This window comes from Aspergillus uvarum (assembly GCF_003184745.1).
Source record: "Aspergillus uvarum CBS 121591 unplaced genomic scaffold BO82scaffold_1, whole genome shotgun sequence".
NCBI classification, from domain to species: Eukaryota; Fungi; Ascomycota; class Eurotiomycetes; order Eurotiales; family Aspergillaceae; genus Aspergillus; species Aspergillus uvarum.
Window position 1 is genome coordinate 100,599 of NW_020291298.1, and position 25,741 is coordinate 126,339.

A 25,741-nucleotide genomic window follows, 5' to 3' on the forward strand; every position below is an offset into this window, starting at 1 on the left:
AATCATCCTTGAATCATTATTAAATAGTCCCTTACTAGATTATCCTAGCAGCCTACTTTCACAATCATAGACAAGATCCTTTGAAAATGATATGCTGAGAGATCCAGCCTGAAATGTCGCTTGAAACATTGACTGAAATGTCATGTTGAAACGAAATGTAAAATGAAATGAAATGAAACGTTCCGTCCCAACGCGTTACATTCCTCGAGACATCGACTACGAATCAGGCCGAAACTGTTGCTTGAAATATTGGCCCTAAATCGCCCATTCCAGGAGGACCCCCGCCAGCCCCGGCCTGAACCCTACTAAGCCTGGAGCCTCTGCGCATACTCTTGAATTAGTTGATTCCTTCAAAGTATGCTCATTCCTATCAAGAACACAAATCCTATACACAAAACAGTCACAAACAATTTAAAGTATATCTATCAAATCAAATTCATTCCATCTCTTTCATTAAATAAAGCCCATTAGTGTCTCATCGCGGGTCATGTTTCATCAATAAAAAAAAGATCAATCCACATCAAATTTCAGTCACCTTGTAGAAAATTAGAATCCAACATTTTGCTCTTCGCACATGGATATATGCATGATAGAAGGGAATCAAAAACCAAAGACAAAAAAAAAAACAGTCAAAACAAATAAGGGGGTTGTCTCAGAAGGGAAATTCGCCAATTATACGGTCGGGAGTTGGGGAACCCAATCGCCGGTCGCCGGTCTATGTATGTCTTTCTACCAGGTAGTCAAGTCGAACTTGATAGGTCGGGTGTGGTTGGTGCGCTGGAGTGGGTGCGCTCGCTTGTCGGGGTGTTGTGCTGCTGTGTGTATCGCACTCTTGGTCTTGCGTTTGTGCTCGAAGATCATTGTTTAAGCCTTGTTCTGCACGTTCTTGGACATGGCGCGGATCTGGTGGCCGTACTTGTACAGCAGGAAGGGCATGGGCGCCATGATGGTGGCCAGGATACCGACCAGCGTGAGCACCCAGTGGGGAGTCATGTGCTGGTACATGGGGATCGAGGCGGGCTGCAGGGCACCCGAGATGACATAACGGCTGAAGGTCATGAAGCCCAGCGCAGAACCGGCGTAGACGGTGTACACGAAGACAATGTACAGGTAGGTGGCCGTGAAGATGGTGACCAGGGAGTATCCGAACACGAAGGTCGCGATGATGGGGGACCAGATGCTGATGTCGGACTGGGATGCGTTAGTCAGGATATACGCTGCATAAGCGGAATGAATGGATACTTACGTAACAGGTCCAGCCCATCCAGAACAAGGAGATCGGCATCAAGAAAGAGCCACCAACCATGGCCCAGTACAGAGACACCTCGGCCTGCAGAGCGGTACCGTTGGTCGCAGCCTTGACCGCCGCCTTTTTGGTCCAGCCGTAGATCAGCGGGATGAGCAAGATGGCGACAGCGTCACCCGCCAACATGGCCACCCAGATGATGAAGGTGAGCGAGTTGGAGATGCCGTAGGTCTGCGTGAAGATGAAGGGGAAGCCGTTCAGGAAGGTGAACAGGACAATGTACAGTAGGATCAGGTAGAATGAGAAGAGCAGGACGATAGGCTCCGTGATGGTCATCTGGAAGGGGCGGTAGACGTTGACGAGGAGACGGCTGCCCAGCGAGCTGGTGGAAGCAGACTCATCGACCTGGTACCGGGAGTCTCCGGTGGCAGCACGCAGGTGCTTGGCCCTCCATGACAACAAGGTGGGACCGTAGGTCTCAGGCTGGAACATAGCGACAAAGACAAGCACGGCACCGGCAATGATGAGAGAGATCCAGTCGGTCCAGTTCGACTTGTCAGCAGGGATGTAGGCACCGATGATAGGACCGAGGATAGGACCCGAGTACGAGGCCATGGTGACAAATGGCAGACTGAAGGTGACATCAAGAGGACCCCAGATATCACCCACAGTACCACCTCCGACCGTCAAGGGGGCAGCACCAAAGAAGCCCTGGATGAAGCGAAAGACAATGGCGGCACCATAGTTGGGCGCCAAGGCCTTAGCCAGGATGAACAGCATGAAGACAATCAGGGTGATGAAGTAAACCGCATTGCGGCCAAATGTCTCCGAGAAGGGTCCGGCGAAGAGAGAACCCACACCCACACCAATGAGGTACATTCCTGTGACGATTAGCCTCAACCCCTGCATTAGTGGAAAGGGGTCAACAACTCACCAGTGACCATGGTACCGGCGATTTCACCGACGTGGTACTTCTCGTTGAAAGCAGCCGAAATGGGAGCATCGATGGTACCGGGGATACTGACAGCCAAGGCGATCAGACAGACCGTGGCTGTACAGATCCATTTTCTGGCACGGGTCCAGTTCTGAGGGTTGAGGGGATCGCCCTCCTTCCAGCCAACAACGTAGATGACGGAGCCATCATTCTCAGAGGGGCGAGATAGCTCCACGCCAGGAATGAGGGCCCTCTCCTTCTCGTCCGGAGTAGAGGTGCCGGAGGATGAGCCACCGTCAGGTAAGGTGTGGGCTCTGGTCACATCCTCCCTGGCCGCATCTCGCAGGTTGATATACTGACGAAGGGTCGCCATAGTATAGGGTTAAGGCGCGCGGGCGGAGTGGGATATCTGGGATATCTGGGCTATCTGGGATATCAGATAATCAGAAGTAGATAATGATGATGAGAGTGGTATGATTGAAATGCTCTGGTCAGACATATTGAGGAGAGAAGCCGTCACTTTGGAGGAAATATATACAGACTGAAAGACCCCTGTGCTTGGTAACCTGGTGATGTGTAAAGTGGCCGAGACGGATTGATAGAGTTGGGAATGGTTTGCAATGGGCTACAAGTCAGGTACAGTGGGTGATGGGAAGATCGACCGGAACGGGATTGGAAAGGGTGAAAGCCGACCAGTGACAGCGGTGTGAAATGCCCGACTGCTGCACTGTCGGACTCTCCGTCGGACTCTCGGACACTTTTGGAGGGGCCATTCGAAGCACTGTGATTGGTGTCAAACAATGCATCAGCTCGACATGAATCAGCTGGATGACTAACCCCAAAAGTGTCCATGGCTTTTCCTGTTCCGGTCAGCGACGGGCCAATTCGTGCCCGATTGTCGCCGCTTATCCCTACTTTATCTCGTGATGGTCGCCCTGTCGCGCGTGCGTGATCACTAGTCTGGATCTGACTCAATTCTAGTCCTGAGTATCCTGACTCTGGATCCCGACTGACTGCTGTCCCCGACATGGAGTTGACCTGAATTCGAGGTTCTACGACACCACAGGTGTGAGGGTAGTTCAATTCACAATGGACACACATCATCTATATAAGCCCTAATTCGATGGGAAGAAGATGCAACCATCAACATCAATCACAACCACCATCACAGCGAGAGGCAAATTGAGGCGGGTGACAAGCAACATTCCACGGACCAAGACACGTCGAACCACTTTTTTCTTAGCGACATCCCATCCCACCCCTCCACACCCAACCATATCCACCATCCACAGCTAATTACCCGAACGATGTCGTCCGAGACCGTCCACGTCCCGCTCAACGTCCTGGACCACCTCCACCGGCCCAACTACGTCAAGCTGTGTTACTACTTCTCCCTGCAACCCGGCACGACCCCGCTGGATGTCTTCGAGGACCTAGGCAAGGGTCTGCACCAGACCTTCGTGCAGGTGCCCTGGCTCGGGGGGAAAGTGTTCCGCCAAACCCCCGACACGCCCGGGTACCGCCCGGGGCAGCGGGAACTGCGGTACAATCCCGCTACCGCCGCGCCCGTGGACGGGCCGCTGCCGCACCAGCTGCGCTTCAACGAGCTGGAATCGGACTACACCTTCGCCGAGCTGCGCGAGGAGGGGTTCCCCAGCGACGCCTACGACGACCAGGAGCTGCTGAACGTGCCCATCGAGGGCAACCTGGACACGGGGTGCGACGTCTTCGTGGCGCAGGCCAACTTCATCCCGGACGGCTGCGTGCTGTGCATGTCGACCTGCCACGCCGCCATCGACGGCACCGCCATGGTCACTGTGATGAAGCTGTGGGCCGACAACTGCCGCAGCGTGTTCGACCCCTCGGAAGTCATTGAGCCCTTCCCCGCCGAGAGCTCCGACCGCACCCTGCTCGACAAGCTCTGGGTGCCGCCCAAATCCGGCGCCATCGCCCTCCAAGACGCCGACGCCTGGACGCGGGGCCTGGTCGGCCTGCGGCCCAGCGAGGGCTCGACAACCCCCATCGACTTCCAGAACTGGTTTGGCAACGAGCACCCCAAGCCGCCCCGCCAGATGAAGAACCGGACCTTTTACATGTCAGCCGCCAACATGACGGCCCTGCAGAAGGAATGCGAAGCCTCCACGGCCGACGAAAGCAGCACCACCGGCCCGCTCTCCGGCAACGACGTGGTCACCGCCCTGATGTGGCGCAGTCTGGTGCGGGCGCGCGCCGCGGCCGCCGACGACACGCTGGACGAGGAGTCCGTCCTAGAATCGGCGATCGACGGACGTATGGAGTTCTCGCAGGCAGTGCCGCCCAGCTACCTGGGCAACATCACCTTCTACAACCAATCCGCCATCCCCGTGGCGGAGCTGCTGGACCCGGCGGTGCCGCTGGGCCGCGTGGCGCGCGCCATCCGCACCGGCGCGGGCCGCGTCAACAGCGCCAGCCTGCACGAGGCCTACGCCCTCATCAAGGGGGTGAGCGACTTCGCCCAGCTCAAGCCCCGCTTCCGCCGCACCGCCGGCGCCGACATGCTCATCTCCAACCTGCTCCTCTTTCCGGTGGACTCGATCCAGTTCGGTACCCGCCGGTTCGGCAACGAGGGGAAGCCCGAGGCCGTGCGCTGCTTCAACGGGCCCCTCAACGACGTCGCGCGCATCTCGTTCATCCTGCCCCGCCGGAGCAAGGGCGGCATTGAGTTGGCCATGAACCTGTTCGAGGAGGAGATGGATTGCTTGTTGGAGGATGAGGAGTTTAACCGGTTCTGCTTGGAGCTGTAAATCTTTTTCCCTGGGAGAATGGGAGGTGCGAGATTCTTGTAATTAGACTTTCTTTTTTTTTTCTTCTGCGTTTTACGGTTTGTTCCTTGATGAAGCCTTTAGATTGCGAATCAATTCCATTTTGTTATACCAAAACTGAATCGAATATTGGTATCCCACGTTTTGCCGGAGTTCGGATTTCAAGGGGAGATCCACTGATCAAACTTGGGTAGATGCCATCTACCCCAGTCACTGCAGATTAAGCGAGTCCACTCTGTCCCAAGTACTCTACGGCCGGAGCCGTTCCAGGTACATACTGGCTAGTGGAGCCAACCTACCCTAAGTCGACGGAGGATAGCCCACCCCGCGCAAGACCTCCGCCGGTCCAATCTCCAACCAGCGCGACAGGATCTCCTCGCGATCCAGCCACACCGACCCCACCATCCCCGCCCCGTTGACCGCGATATCCGGCCGGTGCCGATCCTTCGACCGGGGGATCACCATGATCCAATCCTCGACCAGGATCACATTATGCGGGATATTAGTCTCCCCATCGCCTTCGCCTCCATCGCCCAACGCGGATCGCATCTCCGCCAGAAGCCCGAGGTACGCGTCCAACACACTCTCAGCGTACGCCTGGTCCTGAAACCTGGAGGGGGACAACGGAACGCGGAAATGCGCAAAGGGAATGTCGCTGGGTCTTGGGGCAGGATTATTCGTCAGAATGGTTGATCCCGGTGCCTTAGTATCCCCATTTATATCCTTCCCTACGGTAGGCAGCTCGAATATTCGATCTATTTCTTCCTCGTCACCAGCACAAGGGATGATATGCATGTGCTTGTGCTGCCGACTGGCGCCCGCAGTGCGCCCGCAGTTGAACATGGCGAAGTAGCGCCTACCACCGTCTTGACCCAGCGCACAGAGGACGGCGCACGCGGCGTCGAGGTCCTCTCGGTCCAAGATCTCGTGCTGGCGCCGGTAGGAGTCCTGGGTGAGGAGGAGAAACTGTGGCCGGAAGACGCTGTAGCCGTTCGGGACGAAAATGTGGGTCGTGTGGATGGTGGCGATGATGAGGTCAGGCGTGGGGCAGGCGAGGTCACTGCCGGGGCCGAAGGTTGCTGGGCTGGACGGTGCATCGTTATTATCATTGTTGCTGCTGTCATTGTTGTTGTTACTGCTGCTGCTACTGTTGTTGTTTCTGTTTTCGTTGGGCGGTTTCAGTCCCTCGCCAGATTGGGGTTTGTTGGTGAGAGACTGGCTGATTCGGAATTCGAACTGGGTTTGGGGTTAGATTTGTGAAGCTTGAGGAGAAGGAATGGTGGGTTGTGTACGTGAAAGTGGTCAACTTGGAGGCGCACGATCTTGGAGGGAGAGTAGACGACGAGGCCGCGGCGGACTAATGCATCGAACTCCGATAGGGCTACTGCATTGGTGAGAGTTGAGAGGGTGTATTTAGCGCCAAAGGATGAGGTGGAAACGGTCGCTTCATCATCGATAGCCATATTGGGGATAGACGTGGATGTGAAGAGCTTGAAAGCACGACCAGAATGTGTGGAGAGTGGAAAGACTCCGTAGGTTGATTGGCAATGCTATGCTAGCAAGGGGGCTGGGATCCGAATAAGGCTGGAAAGGCCCATAATGCAGGAATGGGCGCCATGCGGGCTGTGGCGCCCGTCTCGGGTCCCGACCTCGGTCCTTAGCCGGGTGTTGCGTCGGGGCGCTTGGACGCTTGCATCAAGCCGTTGCCTCTATTTGAGCTTCCACTTCCCTCGATGCGTCAGCCTGTTGCATGCTGTTGACTCTTGTAGTGAACAGTCGCAGTGATGCAAGAGCCACTTTTGAAAGTTGGATGCAACTCAATTGAGGTAAGTTTTAGGATTGCAGGTACGCATGCAAACTAAAGATGTGATGAAACCCGGAGCAAGAAAACAGATACGTCGAAAGATGATGTGAATTAGAGCAGAGACCTGATGAGTGTCTGTATAGCGCAGTGAGATGGTCTCAAAGACTTTCGAGTCATTATCAGTCCCAACCGGGGGAGACTCGTCTGATATGAGGGTCAAGAGCAACTGCCGAAAGGGTAAGCACTGCAGAACAGCGGGCCCGCAGCATGCCCATTTCCAGGGATAGATGGGATGCGCGGCAGAATGCAGCTGGAAGCGGTCAGGAGAGTCGACGGGGGCTCACCGCCGGGGTTGGAACGGGATTCAGAGGGCAGATCGCCCAGTCTTGGCGGCTCGGATTTGGAGCTGCTCTCTCTGTGTGAACACCGGTGTTTCCACATCTCAACAGGAATTTGCTTCGGATTTCTACCAGACAGACTCGACAACATGCGATCGGATTCTTTTCTCTGTAACACCTCGAGCCTCGTCCCTGCAACGTGCTCGGACGGGATTAGCAGGAAACACGACCCCATCCTCGATCAGCGATGAGCCATACTTAAGTACTCTTACCTGTATAGTTCGTTCACAACAAGAAATGCCGAATATCCAAACACAGACCGGATGCAATATGATACGGTCACCTACACTTGACCATGCATCCCCCTACACCTCCACCATGAGTGTCATGGAGGAGGGGGAGAGCATCAACAGTGACCTGCCTCCGAGTCGCAAGACCCGCGACAGCTGCGACGCCTGCGCCAAATCCAAAGTGCGCTGTGGCAAGCAGCATCCACGATGTGATCGATGTGTGGCGCGCAACAAGCCATGCAACTACGGCTTCATCCGACCACGAGGGCGGCGACGTCTGTCGCAGATCCCCCCAGGGGGCAATCTCACCCCCGTTACGGACACCCAAAATAGTTCGCCCGACCGGGCGGACCCCAATAACCACAACAATTTTCAGCACATCGACCTCTTCAACACACTGGGCTATCAAGACCTCGAGGCCATCGCAGAGAAGCTCAACGACTACTCTGCGACTGACCGTCTCCTCGTCAACCCGCCCACCAGTGTGGGACACAATGACTTCCAGCTCATCGACGACTGGCACACGATGGACCAGGAGCTGCAGCGGCTGCTAGACATCACCACCCCGCAACCCACCCCGGTCCTCGAAGTCACTCCCCACCAATCCAGCTCGCAATCCAGCATCCAGACCGGCCTGTCCTCCCTGTCCACGAGCTCGCCATCCTCTACCTCGTCCCCTTCTCCCAGTATCTCCTCCCTCCATGGTCAATCCTGCATCACCTTGACCTTCAACACCCTGCAAGCCCTCCATCCGCCGTCGGACAAATGCGTCCTCAACTCGAACGCACCGCCGCCCCGCAGCCTCGACGCCGTCCTGCATCTCAATCAAAAAGCCATGAGCAATCTCTCGCTCGTCATCGGCTGCCCCTGCTCCCTAGACTTCAGCTTTGCGCCGCTCATCGCGCAGGCCATCTCCAAAGTTCTGATTTGGTATCAAGCCATCCTGGACGGCTGCGAAGCGATCCCCGAGATGGCATTCATGCAGCCGACCACGGCGCCGACGCGCGTGCGCGTCCTGCCCATCAAGATCGGGCAGTTCGAGCTCAGCGAGGGCGACCACCGCCGCATCGTCGCGCAGATGGTCATGAACGACCTGGAGAAGGTGCGCGGGCTGGTGGAGAGCTTCACGCAGTCGTACTGTCGGCGCGAGGCGTCGCCCACGGATGCGGACCAGTCCATGTGCTTTATATTGGAGTCGGCGCTGCGACACAAGTTGAATGATACCCTTGGTTCTGCGGTTTTGAAAATGACGGATTGAGCTTTTTGGCGATGGGTAGGGTGTTCGATATGGGGTTCTTTCGGGTTACGTGTATATGGAGTTGGAGTTGGGGTATTTTCCGGGGAGGGCTGTCTGTTGTATTATTCCCAATGATGATGATTTTTGATGAACAATGGATCTCTTATTTGTTTTGTTGGTTTCTTTTTTTTTCCTTTTCTTCCGACTGACGACTTGGAATGTTCGCGACTGGGAAGGGTGGCGCGGTTCCCTATATATTGCCTTGACGCTGTATAGACCAAGACTAGAGAAGCGGACTGCGGAGTTTTACTACGAGAGCTACAGTGCGTCGATCTATCCGTACCAATCCAATGAGAGTGTGACTGTCTACTTGATCTAGTTTCTAGGTTTGTTTCCTCGGGAATCAGAATGTAGAACCCCTGTACTATTAACAATGGAAAATGAAGGACCTTATATTGCAAGCAAGACTCACGCTCTCTTCTGTCACTACGAGACTCCCAAACCTGTGTGACCATGCACAAGTAGATTCTCATTTACATATATATACATACCCAATTAAATCGACATGAGGTATTGAGCACTACATCAAGAGCCTTAAAGAATGAAATTAATTGTCATATCTTAGTTAACCCTGGAGGTATGGCTTAAAGTCTAGGTTAATCCACGCAGAAATCTTCCCTATGTATAAAATAGTGATAGGCTCGCGTTTTCGATTCAAGAAAGATAGCTTCAATCTTTTGAGAAAAAAAAAAGGGCGAAATTCAGTTCTAGTCAAGTTATCCCCGCTCGAATGCGCACATTCTCGGCGCACCTATAGTTCTGATCAATTAGTGAAGGGCTGTAGGTATAATTGGTTGGCGATGAAGTGTTTCATGTAGGTAACTAGCTAGCAGACTCCGAGTGAAGTCCGGCCCGGATCTGCCCGGATTACCCTCGTTCGTTGACTGATTGAGTCTAGGAACTAAGGTAGTTCTGTCAGGCGAGTGAGCCGCCGCGGGCACACTGTTGCTATACTACCAGGCTACTCCAAGCCTGGACCGCGTCATCACGGGTCTGGCTCTCTTTAATCCAATTCCGCAATCCCAGCTCCTCAAGCTGACATAAGAGCCTGACAGCTTTTAAGTCCGGGAATCGGGTTTGGTCGGAGATTTTTCAGACCCAGAATCTCTCTTCAGCACAACAGCTTACTTGCATTAGCGTGGCACTATTCCTCCCTCAGGATCCACTAGTGTACTTGTTAGCTGTCAGTTGTCGTCGCTACTGCTCTACCAAGCCTAACAAAAACCAGGAAGATGGAGAATGCTTTTATCTCAGATGGGAAACCGTGGTATTATCATTACTAACAGAAGCCAGAAAAAATCTATCGACAAAGAACAGGAGCAAGAACGCCGGGCCCAGTCATAAACACAATGAAACACGTGGAGTCACACCGTCAAGGTGGTACACAGCATGCGGTCGACTACGGGGGTCTGCTGCAGGAAGCCCGTCTGGAACTTGATCTGGGTGTTGTCGGAGACGGGGGCGTGCAGGGCCCAGAGGCGGCGCGTGAAGTCTTGGCGGGTCTGGCGGATCATCTCGTCGATGTTGTAGCTCCAGATCTGGCGGGAGCGCGAGTCGATCTCGTGGCAGATCTGAGCGGGATCGCGCGAGTGCTGCCACTCGTACATCTCGCCGACGAAGCGCGAGGTCTGCATGAGCCACTGCGTGCGCTCGAGGCGAATGTGGTCGTAGGTCGCCAGCGCCGCCGAGAGCAGCTCCGGCAGGCTGTGCGGGCAGGCCGCGCGGGCCGCCTGCGAGTGCACCGCCTGCAGCAGTTCCACCAGGGCGGCCGCGTCCTCGATGCCCATGCCCGCCCCGGCCCCGTGGTGCGGCGCCGAGGCGTGGGCGGCGTCGCCCGCCAGGCACACCCGCCCATTGACATAAGTCGGCGCCGGGTTGGCCGCCATGTCGAAGATGGCCCAGCGGTGCAGCGTCTCCGGCAGCAGGTCGATGATCCCCCGCGTGAACGGGGTGAAGTTCTCGAACGCCTTCACCGCCTCCTGCTTCGTCGCCATCGTCGTCAGCTTCTCCTCCGTCCACTCCGCCTCGTCGTGCACGAACGCCACCACGTTCAGCAGCAGCCCGCTGGCCACGGGGAAGGTCAGCATGTGCGCCCCGGGCCCCATGTACATGTGACGGTTGTAGGCGCGCTCGTGGCCTAGCAGCGGCAGCGCCTTCTCCATGGGCACCAGACCCCGGAAGGCGTACTTGTGGGTGTAGCCGGCGTGGGCGGCCGGGTGGTTGTCGCCCAGCACGAGGCGGCGAACCTTGGAGTGGATTCCATCGCAACCGACGACTGCATAATAATATTAGCCATTGCTTCTCAAGAAGCTTTCAGGGGTGGATTAGACTCACCAAGATCCGCCTGCGCAGTAGTCCCATCCTGGAAGCGCATCAGCAGCTTCTTGTCGTCGCCGCGGTCCTCCACCGCAACCAAGCTCTTACGGAACTTGACCCGGTTCTCGGGGATAAGGTTGAGCATCTCGTTGAGGAACTCGGCGCGGTGGCACCCCTCAAACCCGCGCTCGCCCACGTACATCTTGTAGATGGGCTCGTCCAGGTCGCCCTCCTCGCGGTTGCCCGAGTTGGACCAGGTGAACCAGTCGGTGGTGTTCTGGACGGCGACCTTCTTGAAGGCGGCGTGGATGGCCGGGTCGAGCACCTTCATGGCCGACTCAGCGTTGGGGGTGAAGCCAATGCCCGCGCCCACCTCGCTGAAGGCGTTGCTGCGCTCGTAGATGGTGACGTTGATGTCGCGGGCCAGGAGGCCGATGGCCATAGCGGCGCCGACGATCCCGCCGCCAACGATGGCGACGTCGAGGACTTCGTTCTGGGTGGAGTGAGACATTGTTGTTTAGGAAGTGAAAAATGTGAGTGGCTGTGGAGATAGAGTGTGTGATGTGTTGACTGATTGATAATCAAGAAATTGGAGGAGGCTTTTGTTGCTGTTATTGTTGTGGAGTGTCCTGATGATGACGAAGCTGTTGGAATTGCTGTTCTGGGACATGCTGAAGATCTGGATCGTCAAAACCATTATATACATAATCACACTTGAGGCCAACGGGATGTTGAGCCCCCGATCTGAGTGAGACGTGAAGCCCGAAATGCCTGTTCACGAATTACGAATTCCCAGATTCCGGTTCAGCAGTCATGGGCTGTGGGCGACGGAATCTCGTGGAGAACCCGATACATGGTCCAAGTCCGGGGTGCTCGGGCCTTATCGCTCATACCATGGGGGCCTCTAGCCTAGCGTTGTTTTCCTTCTCTGCAGAATAACCCTGCTTACCATTGTGGAAAGAGGCTTGGCTCTTGGTGTCTGTGTCCAGAAGCTAGGTAAGCTAACTGGGAGTGAAGAAGCTCTAGGGCTCCCCAAAACACGAGGGAAAGTCCCGCCGCGGGTTTGGGGCCTTTCCTCCCCAATCCCGTTACCCAATGAGCTGGCCCGGAAACCACCGCGGGTTTCGCGCCGTTTGTTCCCTCGTGGTCTCATCGCGGCTACTACAATCTTGGGGAGCGTACGCTACGGCACCAGCGGGGTTGACTCTGACTCTGAAGTTATCGTTTAATTCCGTTGCTGGGTGCGTGGGTGCGTGGGTAGGAATTCCAGTGCTCGATGAATTCCACAGTGAATCCCGCCTTTCTTGCTTGCTCCCCTTACCCCGCCGTCCCCGCTTGGTCTCTGGTCTCTAGTTCTAGGATATCGGTCGGATTGCCGGTGTTGATTTTGTGCTGAATGCCTGCTGACTACTACTACTAGAGCTAAAGCTTTGCCTGCCATTTGTGGGGACCTCCAGTAAATCTAGCTGTTATAGAGCACTCTGAGAAATAAAACGGATGCCCTGGTTAGTAGTCACCCTGGTTAGTAATCAAAAGAATTATACCAGGATTTAAGTCGAATCGCAGCACTTTCTCCCGTGATCATCGCATGTCGATCGATCTGAGTGATCTTGATGTTCATGTTCTCTTTGGGATAGGGAACCTGGCGATCGCGGGTTTGGCAGGTGTCTACGAATCCCTGGCTGTCAGCACCAGCGCTCAGCCTAGCCCTAGCCACGTGGCGGTCACCTGATCATATATGACAATGTACTCATAGTTTGTAGTGGGATCTGTACTAGGTGCCTCATCGTCGACAATACTTATATCTATATGCTTATAATGGGCAAGGAAGTAGATGGACGGTTTTTATTTGTACTTTTATTCTTCTAGAACTATCTGAACAATAACTTACATCTATGGTAGCGCTGCGTATATATTCTATATCTTATATGCAGTCGTTGCGAGTTCTATATATATATACATGTGTGTGTGTGTGTGTGTGTATACATACATACTATGCCATAATGCTATCATAACCAAACAAAAAGGTTAGCACTATTCCTCAGAGAATAGCCCTAAACAACTAGAAAATAAGATTATACTCATGATCTCAAGACTACACTCTGGAAAGTCTCTAGCGTAACTCAGTCCCTAACCCTACCATCAGGGACTCAAAGCTTAGCCGTGCAAGACACGACGGAGCCACTTCTACTCTGGCCACAGCACCCACTCACTCCACCTTAGCCCCTAAATAAGCCCCAAGGGCCGTGCCTGGTGCCTTACGGTCCGAACTTGACCCCGCGAGACCTCGGCTGATCGATTTCGGTCCGTAGAATTCGACGCTACGAACTACGGGCCTCAGATCGAGGGGACAGGCTACTGCGCGCCGTCCCTGCAGGGCAGGCTAGTATGTAGGCTAACATTTAGGTCATTGTACCCAGGGTAGAGGTCTTGATCTACGAGACCCTACTCTTTACCCCATCTTTACAAAGTTAGTGTGTATCAAGTCATGTCATGTAGCCGAACCATTCATGCACCCTAATCACCGGTGCCAATATCGGTCAGTACCCTCATCCTCAGATCTGCGACTCCTCCCAACACCCGGAACGAGCTGATCAACGACCTGGAGAGTATCCAAAGCCACAAAGCAGGTAGCCACTCACTTTGATCACCATGTACAAGCCGGCATCAGCTCCAGAAAACATCCAACCCCGCAGAAAACGAACTACTAACTCCTCACGAGCACCAGTAACTCCTGAACATCACCCGAACGGAAAGCCTAGGACCGAACCCAGCTGATACGCCCACCCACCCAGTAAAACCACAAGGGCAAGGCAGACTCATTCCTCTTTTCTACATCGTCTGATCGGGATTCAGCCCGGATTCCAGACTACAGTCCATGTGTTTACCCTTGGCCCAATAGTCCCATTGCACTACACGGCTCTCCACACGCATTCCCCTCATTCCCAGGGAATATGCTATGTACACAGCGAAGGACCCACGGAATTGGACTTCGGATTTCAAGTCTTGTTGAACCCCCCTCGCCCTTGTCCTTATGCTCTAGCCAATTGCAGAGCATATCCAGGCTGGGTGCGTTAGTCAGAGAGAGGATCAGACATGGCCTGGGTGGCAGGGACGGGAGATGGCTGTGCTTTGCTCGTCGGGGTTCAACTTTCGAAATTCCGGTGGTTCTTATCTTTAAGCAGGGACGGTAGGCCAGGCAGGAAGTTCAGGCAGGTGGCTGAGGCAGTGTTTCAGAAGTGAGCATGCTACAATACCCCAAGAGAGGGCGGGGACAGAGACAGACAGGTGCAAGCACAGGGACGAACGGATTTCAGAAACCACATTCCTAATCCCACTCTCAATCCCCCTTTCAAACTAAGACTACTTTAGTCAGAGTGACGGTGCCCTTACTACTGTATATATAGTAAACTACCGAAGTATAGAAACCACAAATCATTCGATTCTAGAGGCATGTATAGTATCTAGTTACCCATATCAATATGCTGTACTATCACTCACCACATGAAAACCCCAAACCCAAAACCATACCATCCCCCCCCCCCCCCCCCCCCCCCCGGCCCAGAAAATCAAACCAGTAAACCAAAACCCAATCCCACCCCCAATCCCGTACCATCCCCAAATCCTATGGCAAAGTATACCTAGTAGTATGGGTAGGGTAGTACGCTAACCCAATACCGAAGACTCACCGCCACCGGATTTCGGGATTCATGGGGTTGGCGCCCAAGTCCGGAATCCGGTCCCCCCCCCCAAACAGGAAATCCAGTTTGTTTTTGGCTGGGAGGACGGTGTAACAAGGCTGCGTGGGTAGTACTGTACCTACCTTCCTTCGGGTTTTTCTTTTCTATAATGGAGACTTTCTTACTCTGGTTTGACTCGACGGATATTTTTTTTTCTTACTTCCTAACACTTCTTGTCGATGGGTGACGGGCCGAACGGAGGAAAGGGTTATTTTCTTTCAGGATATGGGGCTGAGGATTGGATAAATACCGGTCGAGGGTCTGTTTGTTTCTCTTGTCGATCAGGGTGTATCAAGTATAGAGCGAGAGTATGGGGTGGGCAGCGGACTCGTGCCGCTGCGCTGCAGCGCGAAATCCGACGGTCGGTTTCTGGCGACAGTACCGCACAGCATAGATTGTCGCTTCAAGGAATGACATCATCTCCCTTCTTTGGAATGAGGGTCGGGGTTTATTTGAGATAAGTATCCCTACTGGTTTCCACTTCTGAGGGCTGATGCTATGAAACAGAGCTTGGATGCTATGATTCGGATTCGAATGACAACTCTATCCGCGACATATCAACAGGATACACACACGCAATCAACGATCTAGCGTGTCATGGACGCAACGCTTAACAACAAAACTTCAATACGCCACCCCACCATCTAGAGAGATTCTGCGTCTTCAGGTCCGGTTCTATTTTTCCCGACAACCAAGAAAACCATCGAACTTATGGTGGGTCATATCGGCCCACCCAGGACCTGTTGAAGTTTCTCTCCAAGACTGTTCACCCACGTGAGGTTCCGCAGCGTATGGAAGACCTCCTGGAGCTTAGCGCAAATGGCGCCGTCGCGGTCTCTATACGTGTTGCAAATGTCAACGCAAAGGCTCAGTGGAATGTGTGTGAAAGGGTGAATCTATGCAATGTCAGTCCAACATCCCTATTTACAGCTGACACCAAGAACTAATATTCTTACCTTGAAGGAGTTGACTTTGTTTAATATATTTGCCAAATGCACCATCTCCTGCGCTTCCAACAACGCAGCATGGCCATAATCCGGGAACGGCGACATGTCGTCCTCCGGAATGAGTTCATATGATGTGAGACTGAGAGTGTGATAGAGGTACAGCGCCGTGGTCGACGCTAGAATACGTGTGAAAAGAAACATAGGGTCACTGTTTTCAGTGAACTTGGGGGTATTGAAAGAGAGGATGTTGATTCGCTGCGTGATGGTGTTATGGATCCATTCGTGGCGGTCGTGAAAGTTGGAAGAGTCGTGTGTGAAAGTGTTCTCGAGACTGGTTTGGTAGTGGTGGATGACGGCGCGGCCGCAGACCGTCGTCGTCATGATACATTCAGCAAAAGGTGAGGTCAGGCGCGGCCCGCCCGAGGTGATGGCAGTGGAGAGAAGCTCCATATCGACCGGCTGTCCACTTTGAAACTCCGCTTCCGGGGCGGGGAGTCGAGTGGATATCTAGTCGCCGAGTCAGTGGGTGTTTGCAGGAAGCAGGAAAGGGACGCACCAGGTGCTCAATCAGCGTCAAGGGTCGACCATCACGCATGCTGAGGAATCGGTCCAAGCAATACGCCATCCAAAACATCCGCCGTCGCTCCTCAACCACCACCCAATCTTCACAGGCAGAGAGCCTGGGTGATGACGGCGCATCAATCTCATACAGCCGCATCCGTTGCACCAGCCGGAAGGCATACCCCGCCCGAAGCCACCCGCGTTCATCGTACGACGTTATAGACTCGTGCATCACCAGCAGAATGCACGCCTGCAAGTTCTCAATCTCTATCGTGTCGATCACATTGTCCCCGAGCATCTGCAGATCCACTCGAGATCGTGCTTCGTGGTAAAAGGCGCTGGCTACGTGCTGAAGCTGCCCGGAAAACGAAGCTGCCAACGTCCACATGGTGTACTGAAGAGCAGTCTTTGCCTCACTCTTGACCCGCTGGCGACTCCATTCCATATACCGGCCTTGATGGAGAATGGGGGCAAAAACATGCACCCGATCGAAGTATAGTTGATCCCTACCAATGATCGGTCAGCAAGGGCCATGCAAAATCTGGGGTGGAGCCCCTTGTCATCTCGACTCCCTCTAGACTTTCGGACCGAATGACCAGGAAGGAACAGGAAGACTCACAGTTCTTCACGCATCCACATCGGAACCTCCGTGACAGACATCAGCAGTTGTGGCTCCGTGGGCGGCGAATCTAGCAATGGCTCAATCCCCTCTGACGGCAAAAATGGAATCTTGTCCATCTTGATATTGTCTAAGGTCGATTGCACCTTGTAGACGCTGTGGTGAACGGGCTCCTGCAGGAATAGTCCATGCTCCTTTCCCAGGAGAAGACGCTCCTCAAGCGCTGCTGCTGCACGGTCAGACTCTGCGAATACCCAACATATGTTCACCGACAAGGACGCTGTCAATCCGGTGAAACATACCCATGCGCTGCTGCAGCTGCTTCAAGTGACCCCGTTTGGGGCCTCGCTCCGACCGGGTGGCGGTAAAGTGACAGATGACCCCGGTTGCGGTACATACACCACAGCTCGGGGTGCGTCGATCACACCGCAATTTGCGACGACGACATTCCTCACAAGCGGATCCGGGGCTCTGTCGGGATTTCCGAAGGACGGGAGATTTCTGCTGCTGGAGATCGGGTGGAGACTGCGATGCCGACTCGGGCTGCAATTGGGGGGATGTCGATGACTCCCAGTTCATCTCGAAATGATGGAGAAGATGATAACGACGAGACAAATGTTGGTGTTGCAGCAACACAAGGGTGTTGTGGGACTTCGCAATGGCGGCTGAACTCGAACTCGAAGATAGGAAGCCGTGGTGGATGAAACGCGTTCTTTAATGGGCGAGGAGAAGCCGCATTCACAACGCAAGTAAGCCGGACCCTGGTCTGCGTTTGTTGCTGCTCTATCGGCGGTTCTGTTGTGATAGAGCTGAAGGAATATCTGGGGGTTGCGGAAAATTGGAAAAAGGATGAAAATGAAAATGAATTAATGATTAATTGAGAGGAAAGAGGGGTGTGTGTATGGTCTGCCCAAATTGGGAAGTGGCACTTGGCTTAGATAATATCGAGGCCGCCCGAATGCCTGCGAATGCCCGCGAATGCCTGTCCCTCTCGTATAGACGGGGAGATTGTTGAGACTTGCCTAGCATTAGCTGCATGATCCGTCCATCACTCTCCGGCTAGAAGGATTCACCGTTGCTTTTCGCCTCAACTCCTTGTCATGGGGGCCAAAACTTCCCCCGCCCGACGACCTGTATCTCCTTCTCTCTCCTTGTCACCTTGTTGCTTGCTTCCTTGGTGAATACAATATTGCCATCATGGTGAGTACTTGGAACCCGCTTCCAGTGTGTCAATTGGAAAATCCACCTGGTGCAAACGTGACTGCTTATTCGAACTAATACTCTAATACTTTATATAGTTCTTGGAAGCGCCGCAGGTCTGGCTACCAAGTACTTGCATTGACAGGTCCCGAAATCCGTCAGAGTCCGAATTCCGTCCCCACGGACGCGACTACGCTCGATCAAAGGACATTATTTAGCGACAGGGAGAAGGCTTTTGAGGTTAGCTCCGCTATGAGCATCGTGTTCGCCATGATGATGTGCCGGAGGTAAGGCACCCAAGCCCGTAGAGCATGGGCAAAAGATGCTTATCCCAACTCCAGTCTCTCATCCATGTGAATAGCACCATGCCGATGAATCTTCAGACTTGTTGCTTACAGTACGATATGAAGGGTCGTTTCTGTTGTGCGGACGCTTATCAGCAATCGTGCGGGAGTGCACACATACGCAAACGCTCGCTGTTTTTCTTGCAGAACACTGACAGTGAAGCATAGACCATGTGCGGCCGAATAATCCCAGTCACGGCAACGTGGTAGTCCCAGGATCATGCCAGATCAAACTGGAATGAGTGCGAATTCTTCACCCATTGATCGCTGCAACCCGACGACAAACAAAGCCTTGCCCCTCACCTGGCCCTAGCCCCTAGCTCGACACTACCAGACACTATCTGAAGCTCGGGACCACAATACCCTCCGTGCCCACCCATGCTAGGGACACATTCTCATCTGAAACATCGCAAAGTAGCAGCCACTTCGACAAAGTCCAATCCCAGCCCGTCACTATCACGACCAATATTCATCCTGGCAGTGAGTGTCATACAGAATACATTTTAATCTGGTGGTATTGGCGGCAACATATCTGGCGGCATTTGATACCGGACATTTGACGGAGCTGCGGTTTTTGGTTTGTCTATGAGCAGGCAACCTTGCTAGACTATGCTTACGACGCGAAAATTTGCCCGAGTTGAGAATTGCAAAGATTCTTGAAGCTCTTAGCACGAATATTCGAGATAAGGACCAAAATCGCTCTTGCAAAAATCCTCAGGGGAAAATAGTTGGCATGAAGTGATCCCCCACTTTCCACCCCACTTTCCTCCTCCATAACGTTTCGCATGAGATTTTGATTTTCTTCCCTTTTTGCTTCTCTCGTTGTCTGTTTCTCCATTTTTCTCGAGTCAAAGCTGCAATGGAGGTTTCCCCTCCGGTCTAGAACGATTGAAATCCAGTCATGGGCATACGCCGGCAGTCATAGCCACATGGTGTGTCTCCACTGACTTAGCCAATTAGTCTATAGCCATGTAGTAAGTAATTAGCTTTTCGAAGGTGCGCTCTTTTCCTTTTTCTATTGTCATTGTGATAATATTCTCATAATTTTCCGAGTTCTATTTTTCTCTTCGCATGGACACATGGCTGACAATGACTGATGGGTTCAAGAGGTCCTGGACGATCTGTCCGGGCACGCAGAAATCCCGATCCCACGTTTACCACTGGTATAACAGCGATGATCGACAGAGACCTCTTCCTGATCCCGGATAACCTGCCTTTGCCCCAACCTTCCTTTCGCAACTTTCCTTTATTACTGGGTCTGCAATGTCACCCAATTCGAGCCTCCTCGGCTCGAAAAGCCAGAAATAAGGGTCTGTGCAGATTAGGATCGGAGCAAGCGGAGATCGCCGAATCACCAGCTCGGATGGTGTTGGCCTCACGATACCGGGCTAGCATTGATTCGGCAGGTCCTGCGAAACGATTGGGGCTCCAATAACAACCCGCCAAATATGTCTTAGTAGGTTCTGACTAAAGATTCCTGGAAACCATTCTGGGGCAATCCTTTCCCTGAATCATGGCTCATGGCGGGGAGTACGTAGTTCCCTGGGAAGCCGCTTGCTGCTGCGTTGCAGTTGTCTGATTGTTTCCCTCTCCACCGCGGGGAGTGTATTCGGTCAGCCCGCTCAGTGAGCAAGCAAGCAAGCAGTATTTGAACGTTTGTTGCTCGGGTTTCACGAGCTGACGACCAAAGACCCTAAAAGCCAAGGCTCCCAGTAAGAATTGCCAAGTGAGGCGCTCGGTAAGAGACGCCGTACCTTTGCGTGTTGGCTTGCCTCTTTAAAAAACGCTTGACAGAATGGCAAAGTGGTATGGTGTTTCTGACAGGCGTGACGCCAAGCGGGAAGGATTCATGCGCCAAGATCGTCGTCCAACAACATCACGGACGATGCGATGGCTCCGACTCCGACTCCCACCTTCTATCTTCCTCCTCGGCTGCCGGAAATCGATTTTTCGGCGGGCCGGTTTGTCCGTCCGTTCCAATTGATTAGGCCACTGAGTCTCTAGTCGACCCCGTTGTCGTGTCACAGCCCACGAGACTGAAGGTTAGTAGCCCACCCAGAACTCACACTCTCACGGCTAAATCCTCCCTTTATCGAGAGAGAGAGGGGGGTCTTTTGCCGGTATGGAGCGAGAATCTCTACTGATTCACGTGCATAAGTGGCGTTTGATTTGTTTCTCGTATGAGCAATGTGGTGTGGTGCTGGTTTGCATACTTACAAAGGCACAGGGGCGTTGCGATTGAGGTGACTTTAGGGTTTGAGTGACATGCTGCGCAGCATACCAGCACGACCTTCTTGCTTCTGCAGTCGACAACACCGTTGCATATTACGAGGCAGATGCAAGTAGGTTGAAAGTCTAAAGGTTTGTATATGACGAAAAATTGCTGTGAGGTGCAGTTTTTCATCTCGGCGTTCCGACAACCCGGCTAGGTTGAGCACTAAACTTGATAAGACCCGAACATATGAAGCGATAAGCTAAAGATTCCGCGAAGGGAAAAGCGTCACTTGTTGCATGCACTCACTCGAAGGGGGCTTAATATGCGATCTTGGCATTTGGACTTGGCGAATGAACAAATTGTCGCGGCTTTGCACACTTCTCCGTGGAGCATTGGTGGCTTGAAGGCTTGAAAGGGCCGGGCCTCCTGGCGCCTCCCGCTCTTCCTTTCCAAGTTTTGTACGGAAGTTGCCCGGATGAAGAACAGCCTCTCTACTCGTGAGGAGGTTCGTTCACTCGTGCACTTCACTTGAGGCTTCTAGCAGACAAATGTGTTTTTGCGGAGATTTAATCGCCGTCGTGACTGCACGGAGCAATGGCATCCCTGGGTCTGACCCTCATGCTCGGATATAGATGTCCAGGCCAAGTCTTCACGGTAGCAGTCCCGAGAAAACACATGCCGACCCACTCTATGGGTAAACTTGCTGAGCGGTCAGTGCTTCTCCTCGAGGAAATCACTGATAGGCCGTTCTCTGCGACTTAATAACGCAAATTTCCAACTTGTTACGCGGTGCGGGGCTGCCTACAGCGACCATTCGACTCTAAAGCCCTAAGTCGGTTCCACATACGGATATTGGTCCACGAAATCCTGCAGCCTTCAGGTGAGGCTCTACACGGTGAAACACTCTTCGGTAAGCATCCCTCGAAACAGCAAGAGAACGTATACTAATTGAGCGTTAGTGCTTACGGGGAGGCTGTGTTGGCGTACGCAACCCAAGAAATCCTAGTCTATGTGGCTGACTACTATAGGCCAATTTGTCAATGTCACGTTACGCATAATTCCATGTGCTATAGATTGTGCCGGGACAGGTATTGACTGCCTAGAACAACTAGAATGTTCTACGTCCAGGGCGAGCGAGCACAGACAGGCATGCCTTGTGCTCATGTCGTTGGGAAGACACGAGAACGCAACCACTCACGCATGGGGGTCGAGCATGTCGGTCGCGACTTAAGCTTTGCTGTAGATTCGCTAAAGTGACTGCTCAAGATGCTAGGTTGCAATGTGCTTTCTGACTGTGATTACGATTGTGCGTATAAGTCAAGTGCCAAATCCACCCTCGTTGGCCCGTAGTGCTAACTATCACACACTGCCTGTCAGTGTTGGCTAGTGTCTTGTCGGAAAGTGGGCCCGGCCATACGATAAAGTGATTAACCTCTAAAAATGCTAGCATTGCAACTAGGTACCTAGTACTGAGTCTACTACTGGCTACTGTTGTCCACTGGAGCGTCGGGACAGACCGACGGAGTTAAATTGAGCCACGACCATTCCAGCCTGGCCAGGCATCGAACCGTTGCGGGTAAATAGCCCGGGTAAATGGGCTGATTAGTAGTAGGTAGGTAGTCAATTAACTATGGTTTCCGGAAACCACAAATCAACCCTCCGTGCAAGGTTACAACCGCAAGCGCCTCCCTCATCTTTCCTGAGGTCTTTTGTGCACAAGCGACCGGGAAGGTTCTCTTCCTTCCAGCTTTAGCGATATTAAGGTGGTATTCGTCAGCCTCCGCGTGTCAAGATTCAATTTGCGCTGCTGGCCTTTATTGGGGCGAGATCAAGCCACTACGAGACTAAACCACGCACGTTGCCCACTAGCCTCGAAGGTTAATCAGAGCTCTAATCTAATTTGTTAAGTACGAGATTCCAGACTAGCCGCAAGAGAACGATAAGTGCACAGGGTAAGCAGCCGTTGATCTGTCACCATATGCGTAAGACCTAACCTTGTGGCGATCCAGTAATGCCTAACAAGATTCGCGCACCGCTGACAGCTAATTTTGGAAGGGGGTGAGGATTGCACTACAGTTGGTAAGATTAAGCGAAATTAGACTTCTGGATCCTCCTTGGACTTTATCTCGCACACTCACTAAGTCTGGCCCAGAGGTTCAGTTGTTGGCGGAAGAAAGAATGCACCAATCGCAGAACCTACGAATGGCGACAGTCAGCCATGTCCTGGTTGTCATGTCTCTCTGTATGAAAACGGCCTATTTGATGTTCATTCATTGAGGATCCCGCTCTTCCTAATTGTCCTAAGATGAAATGCTCAACCTTTTTACACCATTGCGACCCTCTCTCTCGCCAAAGCTGTGATGGTCGGAAGGAATCGGAATTCGCTTCAGTCCCAGCCTGCTGCAATCTCGTATCCGGAAGCGAGCACAGGCTTTTCTGCGTCATTATACCCACAACTTGCGCAGTGTCACCTCAACATTCTAGGTGTCGCTGGCGGGGCTCTTGAATCTTGATGCCAGTTTGCCGATCACCGTGACAAAGGTTCGGCCCGATCCGGCCCTGTGCGACTTCCATTCAGATTTGTGTCGCTGTGCGATAGAGATGAGGACTCGTGCTTGATGGCTGGTATACCATGCCAGTCAAAAGAGCCAGATCTTCGATTTCTGGTTAACGGTCCTGGCGGTGGAGATCCTGCGTCTTGCGGGCGCCATAGAATTATCCCGATAAGGTAAGTCGGTCGCAGCGGCAACCTAAGCATCGCAGCGTGCATAAATCCACGCTATCTTAGTAAGTAGTACGTACATGAAGAACTACGTACTTAGTATAGTACTCGGATTTACAGTAAGGTAGTCTGCAAAGAAATTAGAATTAGCGAACGGGCCAATAAGAGGTTTGATAGGACTTTAAACTGTGGACACTGCTGTCTCAACAACTTTCAAGGTGGATCAGTTGGCGCGTGGGGTACGAATGAAGGAAAATAGCAATGCCCTTCCGGTGGTCCGCAGATTGTACTAGGTAACCGATTGTCGTTCCCTCTTTCATTCCCTCCTACGATGGGGCATTGTGAGGTAGGAGAAAAGTGGAAGTCTCTACACGTGTTTCAACTACCACGGAAGTTTCACTACTAGCGGTCTATGAGGGCGTGACTTGACTCTCTTGCGTATGAATAAGATGAAGGTTCGGTTCCAAGATGTACAGCATGAGACGATCGTGAGCTGCTTCCGCCCTCGGGACAACGGCCGATAGAACAATATGTGTGTGAGTTTTCTTCCGCGTCAGTGAAATCGGCCCGTGGAGTGTGCATCTTCCACTGGGCAGGCTTACTTGCCTCCCTTACAAAGTTGTACCAGTGAGGCAGCCCGACCCAGCACGTGCTCTGGTTCTAGATCTCAATCGGTGTTCCCGAATCCCCTCCCTGACCGTCCTATCTTTACGTCTCATATTCGAGGTTGTGAATCCTCCGACTCCGACCCATGCTTGGCAATGGGGACTTTGCTCGTATTTCCGCCGATCCCTGTCCCATCGGGCTGCCTTGCTTCTGCTTTGGGGACCTTCTGTTCACCCTTTCATCCTTTTCGTCTCTTCATCCTTTCGTCCTTTCATCCTGCGCATGGATGGCTTGTCGATACAGTCATCAACGCTAATTCACTGTGGCAATGAGGCTGATGTCGGATTGTTGAAAGACTCGGCTTGGCGGTGCACCAGTGGATAGGCTGTTATCATGGAGTGTCAACAAGATTGTTCATTTACCACGAAATCATAAATATCCCTTGGCTGATTGATTAACTGACTGATTGATGACATTGCCTCCGTTTCATCGATGGCAGTTCCTGTTCACTCACATCCACTGAACTATATAGTAGCCGTGATTGGAGCAGCAGACGCTGCCAGCTTGAGGAGATCGACAAGGTATCGCAACCCCTTCATCCTTTCTGCAACTTAGACTAACTAGCCCCGCCTTCGTAGCAAGTCGTTGCCGATGCAAGCTAGCTGCCAGGGTCAGTTATCACTAGGTCATCCTGGAAAACGATTCTTAATTCAGCCCGAGCCAACTCCGAGACTTCCAACGAAGAACGCACATGGTCCAACAATTCCACGTGTGGAGTTCCCGAACGGCCCCTTCGGCCGACATTAAGGACTGCCAGCGAGGGGGTACGGAATACTGTACAGTACAACGCACACTATATGGGAAAGCACAGATGTATCAACTACCGTCTAGTGTAAGTTGTGGTGCATGGGGCGGCCCACTGTGACGTTTACAATTCAGTATACCCCCACCATTCCCCCCTCCCCCTCCTTATCGTGCAGCTCTTCAGGAAATGGTCTACCCACCCACCCAGAATTGGGGATGGATCATGAAAATGCAGTTGCTCACTCAGCTCTAGTCAAGCTGATTCCGTGATCCGGGGAGGTCTCGTGATAATGATAGCCGTGCCATGCGGAAGTCGACCTCCACTACAGTTTGACATGCTGACAACGTCTCACTCTAGGAAGACAATTGGCCTTCCATTACGGTATAGCGGAATCGCGCCTTTCTCCAGGTTATTGATCTACAAATCCTTTACCATTCACGGATACCTCAAGACAGAGGGGCTGATGCGTGACTCGCTCACCCGAAGTAAGGCTGGCATGGAGCGACTGATCCTTCCTACATCGATCTCGACTTGGCCACCATCTGATCGAGCGTCCTCCTACCATATTGACCACACAATCGCTGCATATACCGGCGGGGCAGCAAGTCTTGGGTTGAGACAATGTTCAAGGAGTGTTGCTGCTTTATTGAGCCATGTGGCTTCTGCTATGTAGGGTCCCTGAGTAGCCGTGGAGGAAAGCCCCGGCTTTTACCGCCAGTAGTCTGATTAACCATCGCATGCTTGTGAGAGGGGGAAATACACGCTGTCTTCGATTGACATCGTATGCCCTATGGATGCAGTAAATAGATATGGTTTAGGACATTCCATGGATTCCATGAGTCTAGTGCTGACAAGATGAATTCGCCTGGAAGTAAGACAGACGCTAGAACTAGTTCGGAGTTGGCAAACTCCGAGTGGTTAAGCGGCTGCTGCCCAGAGGTGGGCACTGGCACTGG

The 25,741-nt window shown here is 52.9% G+C and overlaps 8 protein-coding genes across 8 annotated transcripts; 4 read left to right on the forward strand and 4 right to left on the reverse strand.

Moving 5' to 3' along the window:
• Nucleotides 1-864: 864 nt before the first annotated feature.
• BO82DRAFT_271508 (MFS general substrate transporter) lies at nucleotides 865-2,553 on the reverse strand (the record flags this gene model as incomplete). The annotated part of the gene is made up of 3 exons (XM_025630988.1): nucleotides 865-1,191; nucleotides 1,247-2,127; nucleotides 2,181-2,553. The coding sequence occupies 3 exons, from the start codon at nucleotides 2,551-2,553 to the stop codon at nucleotides 865-867; spliced, it is 1,581 nt and encodes a 526-aa protein (XP_025497216.1).
• A 683-nt stretch (nucleotides 2,554-3,236) lies between these two features.
• Nucleotides 3,237-5,122, forward strand: BO82DRAFT_672 (uncharacterized protein). The gene has a single exon (XM_025641455.1). It carries the CDS (start codon nucleotides 3,488-3,490, stop codon nucleotides 4,961-4,963), a length of 1,476 nt encoding a protein of 491 aa, XP_025497217.1. The 5' UTR covers nucleotides 3,237-3,487; the 3' UTR covers nucleotides 4,964-5,122.
• BO82DRAFT_349553 (uncharacterized protein) lies at nucleotides 5,067-6,568 on the reverse strand. Its single transcript, XM_025633894.1, has 2 exons — nucleotides 6,274-6,568; nucleotides 5,067-6,217 (listed from the first exon to the last, which is right to left on the reverse strand). The coding sequence occupies exons 1-2, from the start codon at nucleotides 6,442-6,444 to the stop codon at nucleotides 5,282-5,284; spliced, it is 1,107 nt and encodes a 368-aa protein (XP_025497218.1). The 5' UTR covers nucleotides 6,445-6,568; the 3' UTR covers nucleotides 5,067-5,281.
• Nucleotides 6,569-6,743: 175 nt separating this feature from the next.
• BO82DRAFT_349554 (uncharacterized protein) lies at nucleotides 6,744-9,007 on the forward strand. Its single transcript, XM_025633895.1, has one exon. It carries the CDS (start codon nucleotides 7,073-7,075, stop codon nucleotides 8,669-8,671), a length of 1,599 nt encoding a protein of 532 aa, XP_025497219.1. The 5' UTR covers nucleotides 6,744-7,072; the 3' UTR covers nucleotides 8,672-9,007.
• Nucleotides 9,008-9,945: 938 nt separating this feature from the next.
• On the reverse strand, nucleotides 9,946-11,854 carry BO82DRAFT_349555 (putative salicylate hydroxylase). The gene is made up of 2 exons (XM_025633896.1): nucleotides 11,045-11,854; nucleotides 9,946-10,985 (listed from the first exon to the last, which is right to left on the reverse strand). Exons 1-2 carry the CDS (start codon nucleotides 11,535-11,537, stop codon nucleotides 10,075-10,077), a joined length of 1,404 nt encoding a protein of 467 aa, XP_025497220.1. The 5' UTR covers nucleotides 11,538-11,854; the 3' UTR covers nucleotides 9,946-10,074.
• A 158-nt stretch (nucleotides 11,855-12,012) lies between these two features.
• On the forward strand, nucleotides 12,013-12,521 carry BO82DRAFT_859 (uncharacterized protein). Its single transcript, XM_025641603.1, has one exon. The coding sequence runs from the start codon at nucleotides 12,122-12,124 to the stop codon at nucleotides 12,377-12,379; it is 258 nt and encodes an 85-aa protein (XP_025497221.1). The 5' UTR covers nucleotides 12,013-12,121; the 3' UTR covers nucleotides 12,380-12,521.
• Nucleotides 12,522-15,500: 2,979 nt separating this feature from the next.
• BO82DRAFT_245209 (fungal specific transcription factor domain-containing protein) lies at nucleotides 15,501-17,376 on the reverse strand (the record flags this gene model as incomplete). The annotated part of the gene is made up of 5 exons (XM_025630821.1): nucleotides 15,501-15,662; nucleotides 15,723-16,220; nucleotides 16,270-16,780; nucleotides 16,894-17,039; nucleotides 17,167-17,376. Coding segments are annotated over 5 exons (1,527 nt in total), but the record flags the coding sequence as incomplete, so codon positions are not given.
• A 6,884-nt stretch (nucleotides 17,377-24,260) lies between these two features.
• Nucleotides 24,261-24,939, forward strand: BO82DRAFT_349560 (uncharacterized protein). The gene is made up of 2 exons (XM_025633897.1): nucleotides 24,261-24,561; nucleotides 24,619-24,939. Exons 1-2 carry the CDS (start codon nucleotides 24,473-24,475, stop codon nucleotides 24,785-24,787), a joined length of 258 nt encoding a protein of 85 aa, XP_025497223.1. The 5' UTR covers nucleotides 24,261-24,472; the 3' UTR covers nucleotides 24,788-24,939.
• Nucleotides 24,940-25,741: the final 802 nt, after the last annotated feature.

Bases quoted from the DNA above. Each gene is read 5' to 3' on its own strand.
- BO82DRAFT_349553 (XM_025633894.1), bottom strand. From the start codon at position 6,444: ATGGCTATCGATGATGAAGCGACCGTTTCCACCTCATCCTTTGGCGCT. The intron at 6,218-6,273 runs GTACACAACCCA...CCCCAAACCCAG, and splicing joins TCCAAGTTGACCACTTTCAC to TTCGAATTCCGAATCAGCCA.
- BO82DRAFT_349555 (XM_025633896.1), bottom strand. From the start codon at position 11,537: ATGTCTCACTCCACCCAGAACGAAGTCCTCGACGTCGCCATCGTTGGC. The intron at 10,986-11,044 runs GTGAGTCTAATC...ATTATTATGCAG, and splicing joins TACTGCGCAGGCGGATCTTG to TCGTCGGTTGCGATGGAATC.
- BO82DRAFT_349560 (XM_025633897.1), top strand. From the start codon at position 24,473: ATGGCAGTTCCTGTTCACTCACATCCACTGAACTATATAGTAGCCGTG. The intron at 24,562-24,618 runs GTATCGCAACCC...CCGCCTTCGTAG, and splicing joins AGCTTGAGGAGATCGACAAG to CAAGTCGTTGCCGATGCAAG.
- BO82DRAFT_349554 (XM_025633895.1), top strand. From the start codon at position 7,073: ATGGGATGCGCGGCAGAATGCAGCTGGAAGCGGTCAGGAGAGTCGACG.
- BO82DRAFT_859 (XM_025641603.1), top strand. From the start codon at position 12,122: ATGAGCTGGCCCGGAAACCACCGCGGGTTTCGCGCCGTTTGTTCCCTC.
- BO82DRAFT_672 (XM_025641455.1), top strand. From the start codon at position 3,488: ATGTCGTCCGAGACCGTCCACGTCCCGCTCAACGTCCTGGACCACCTC.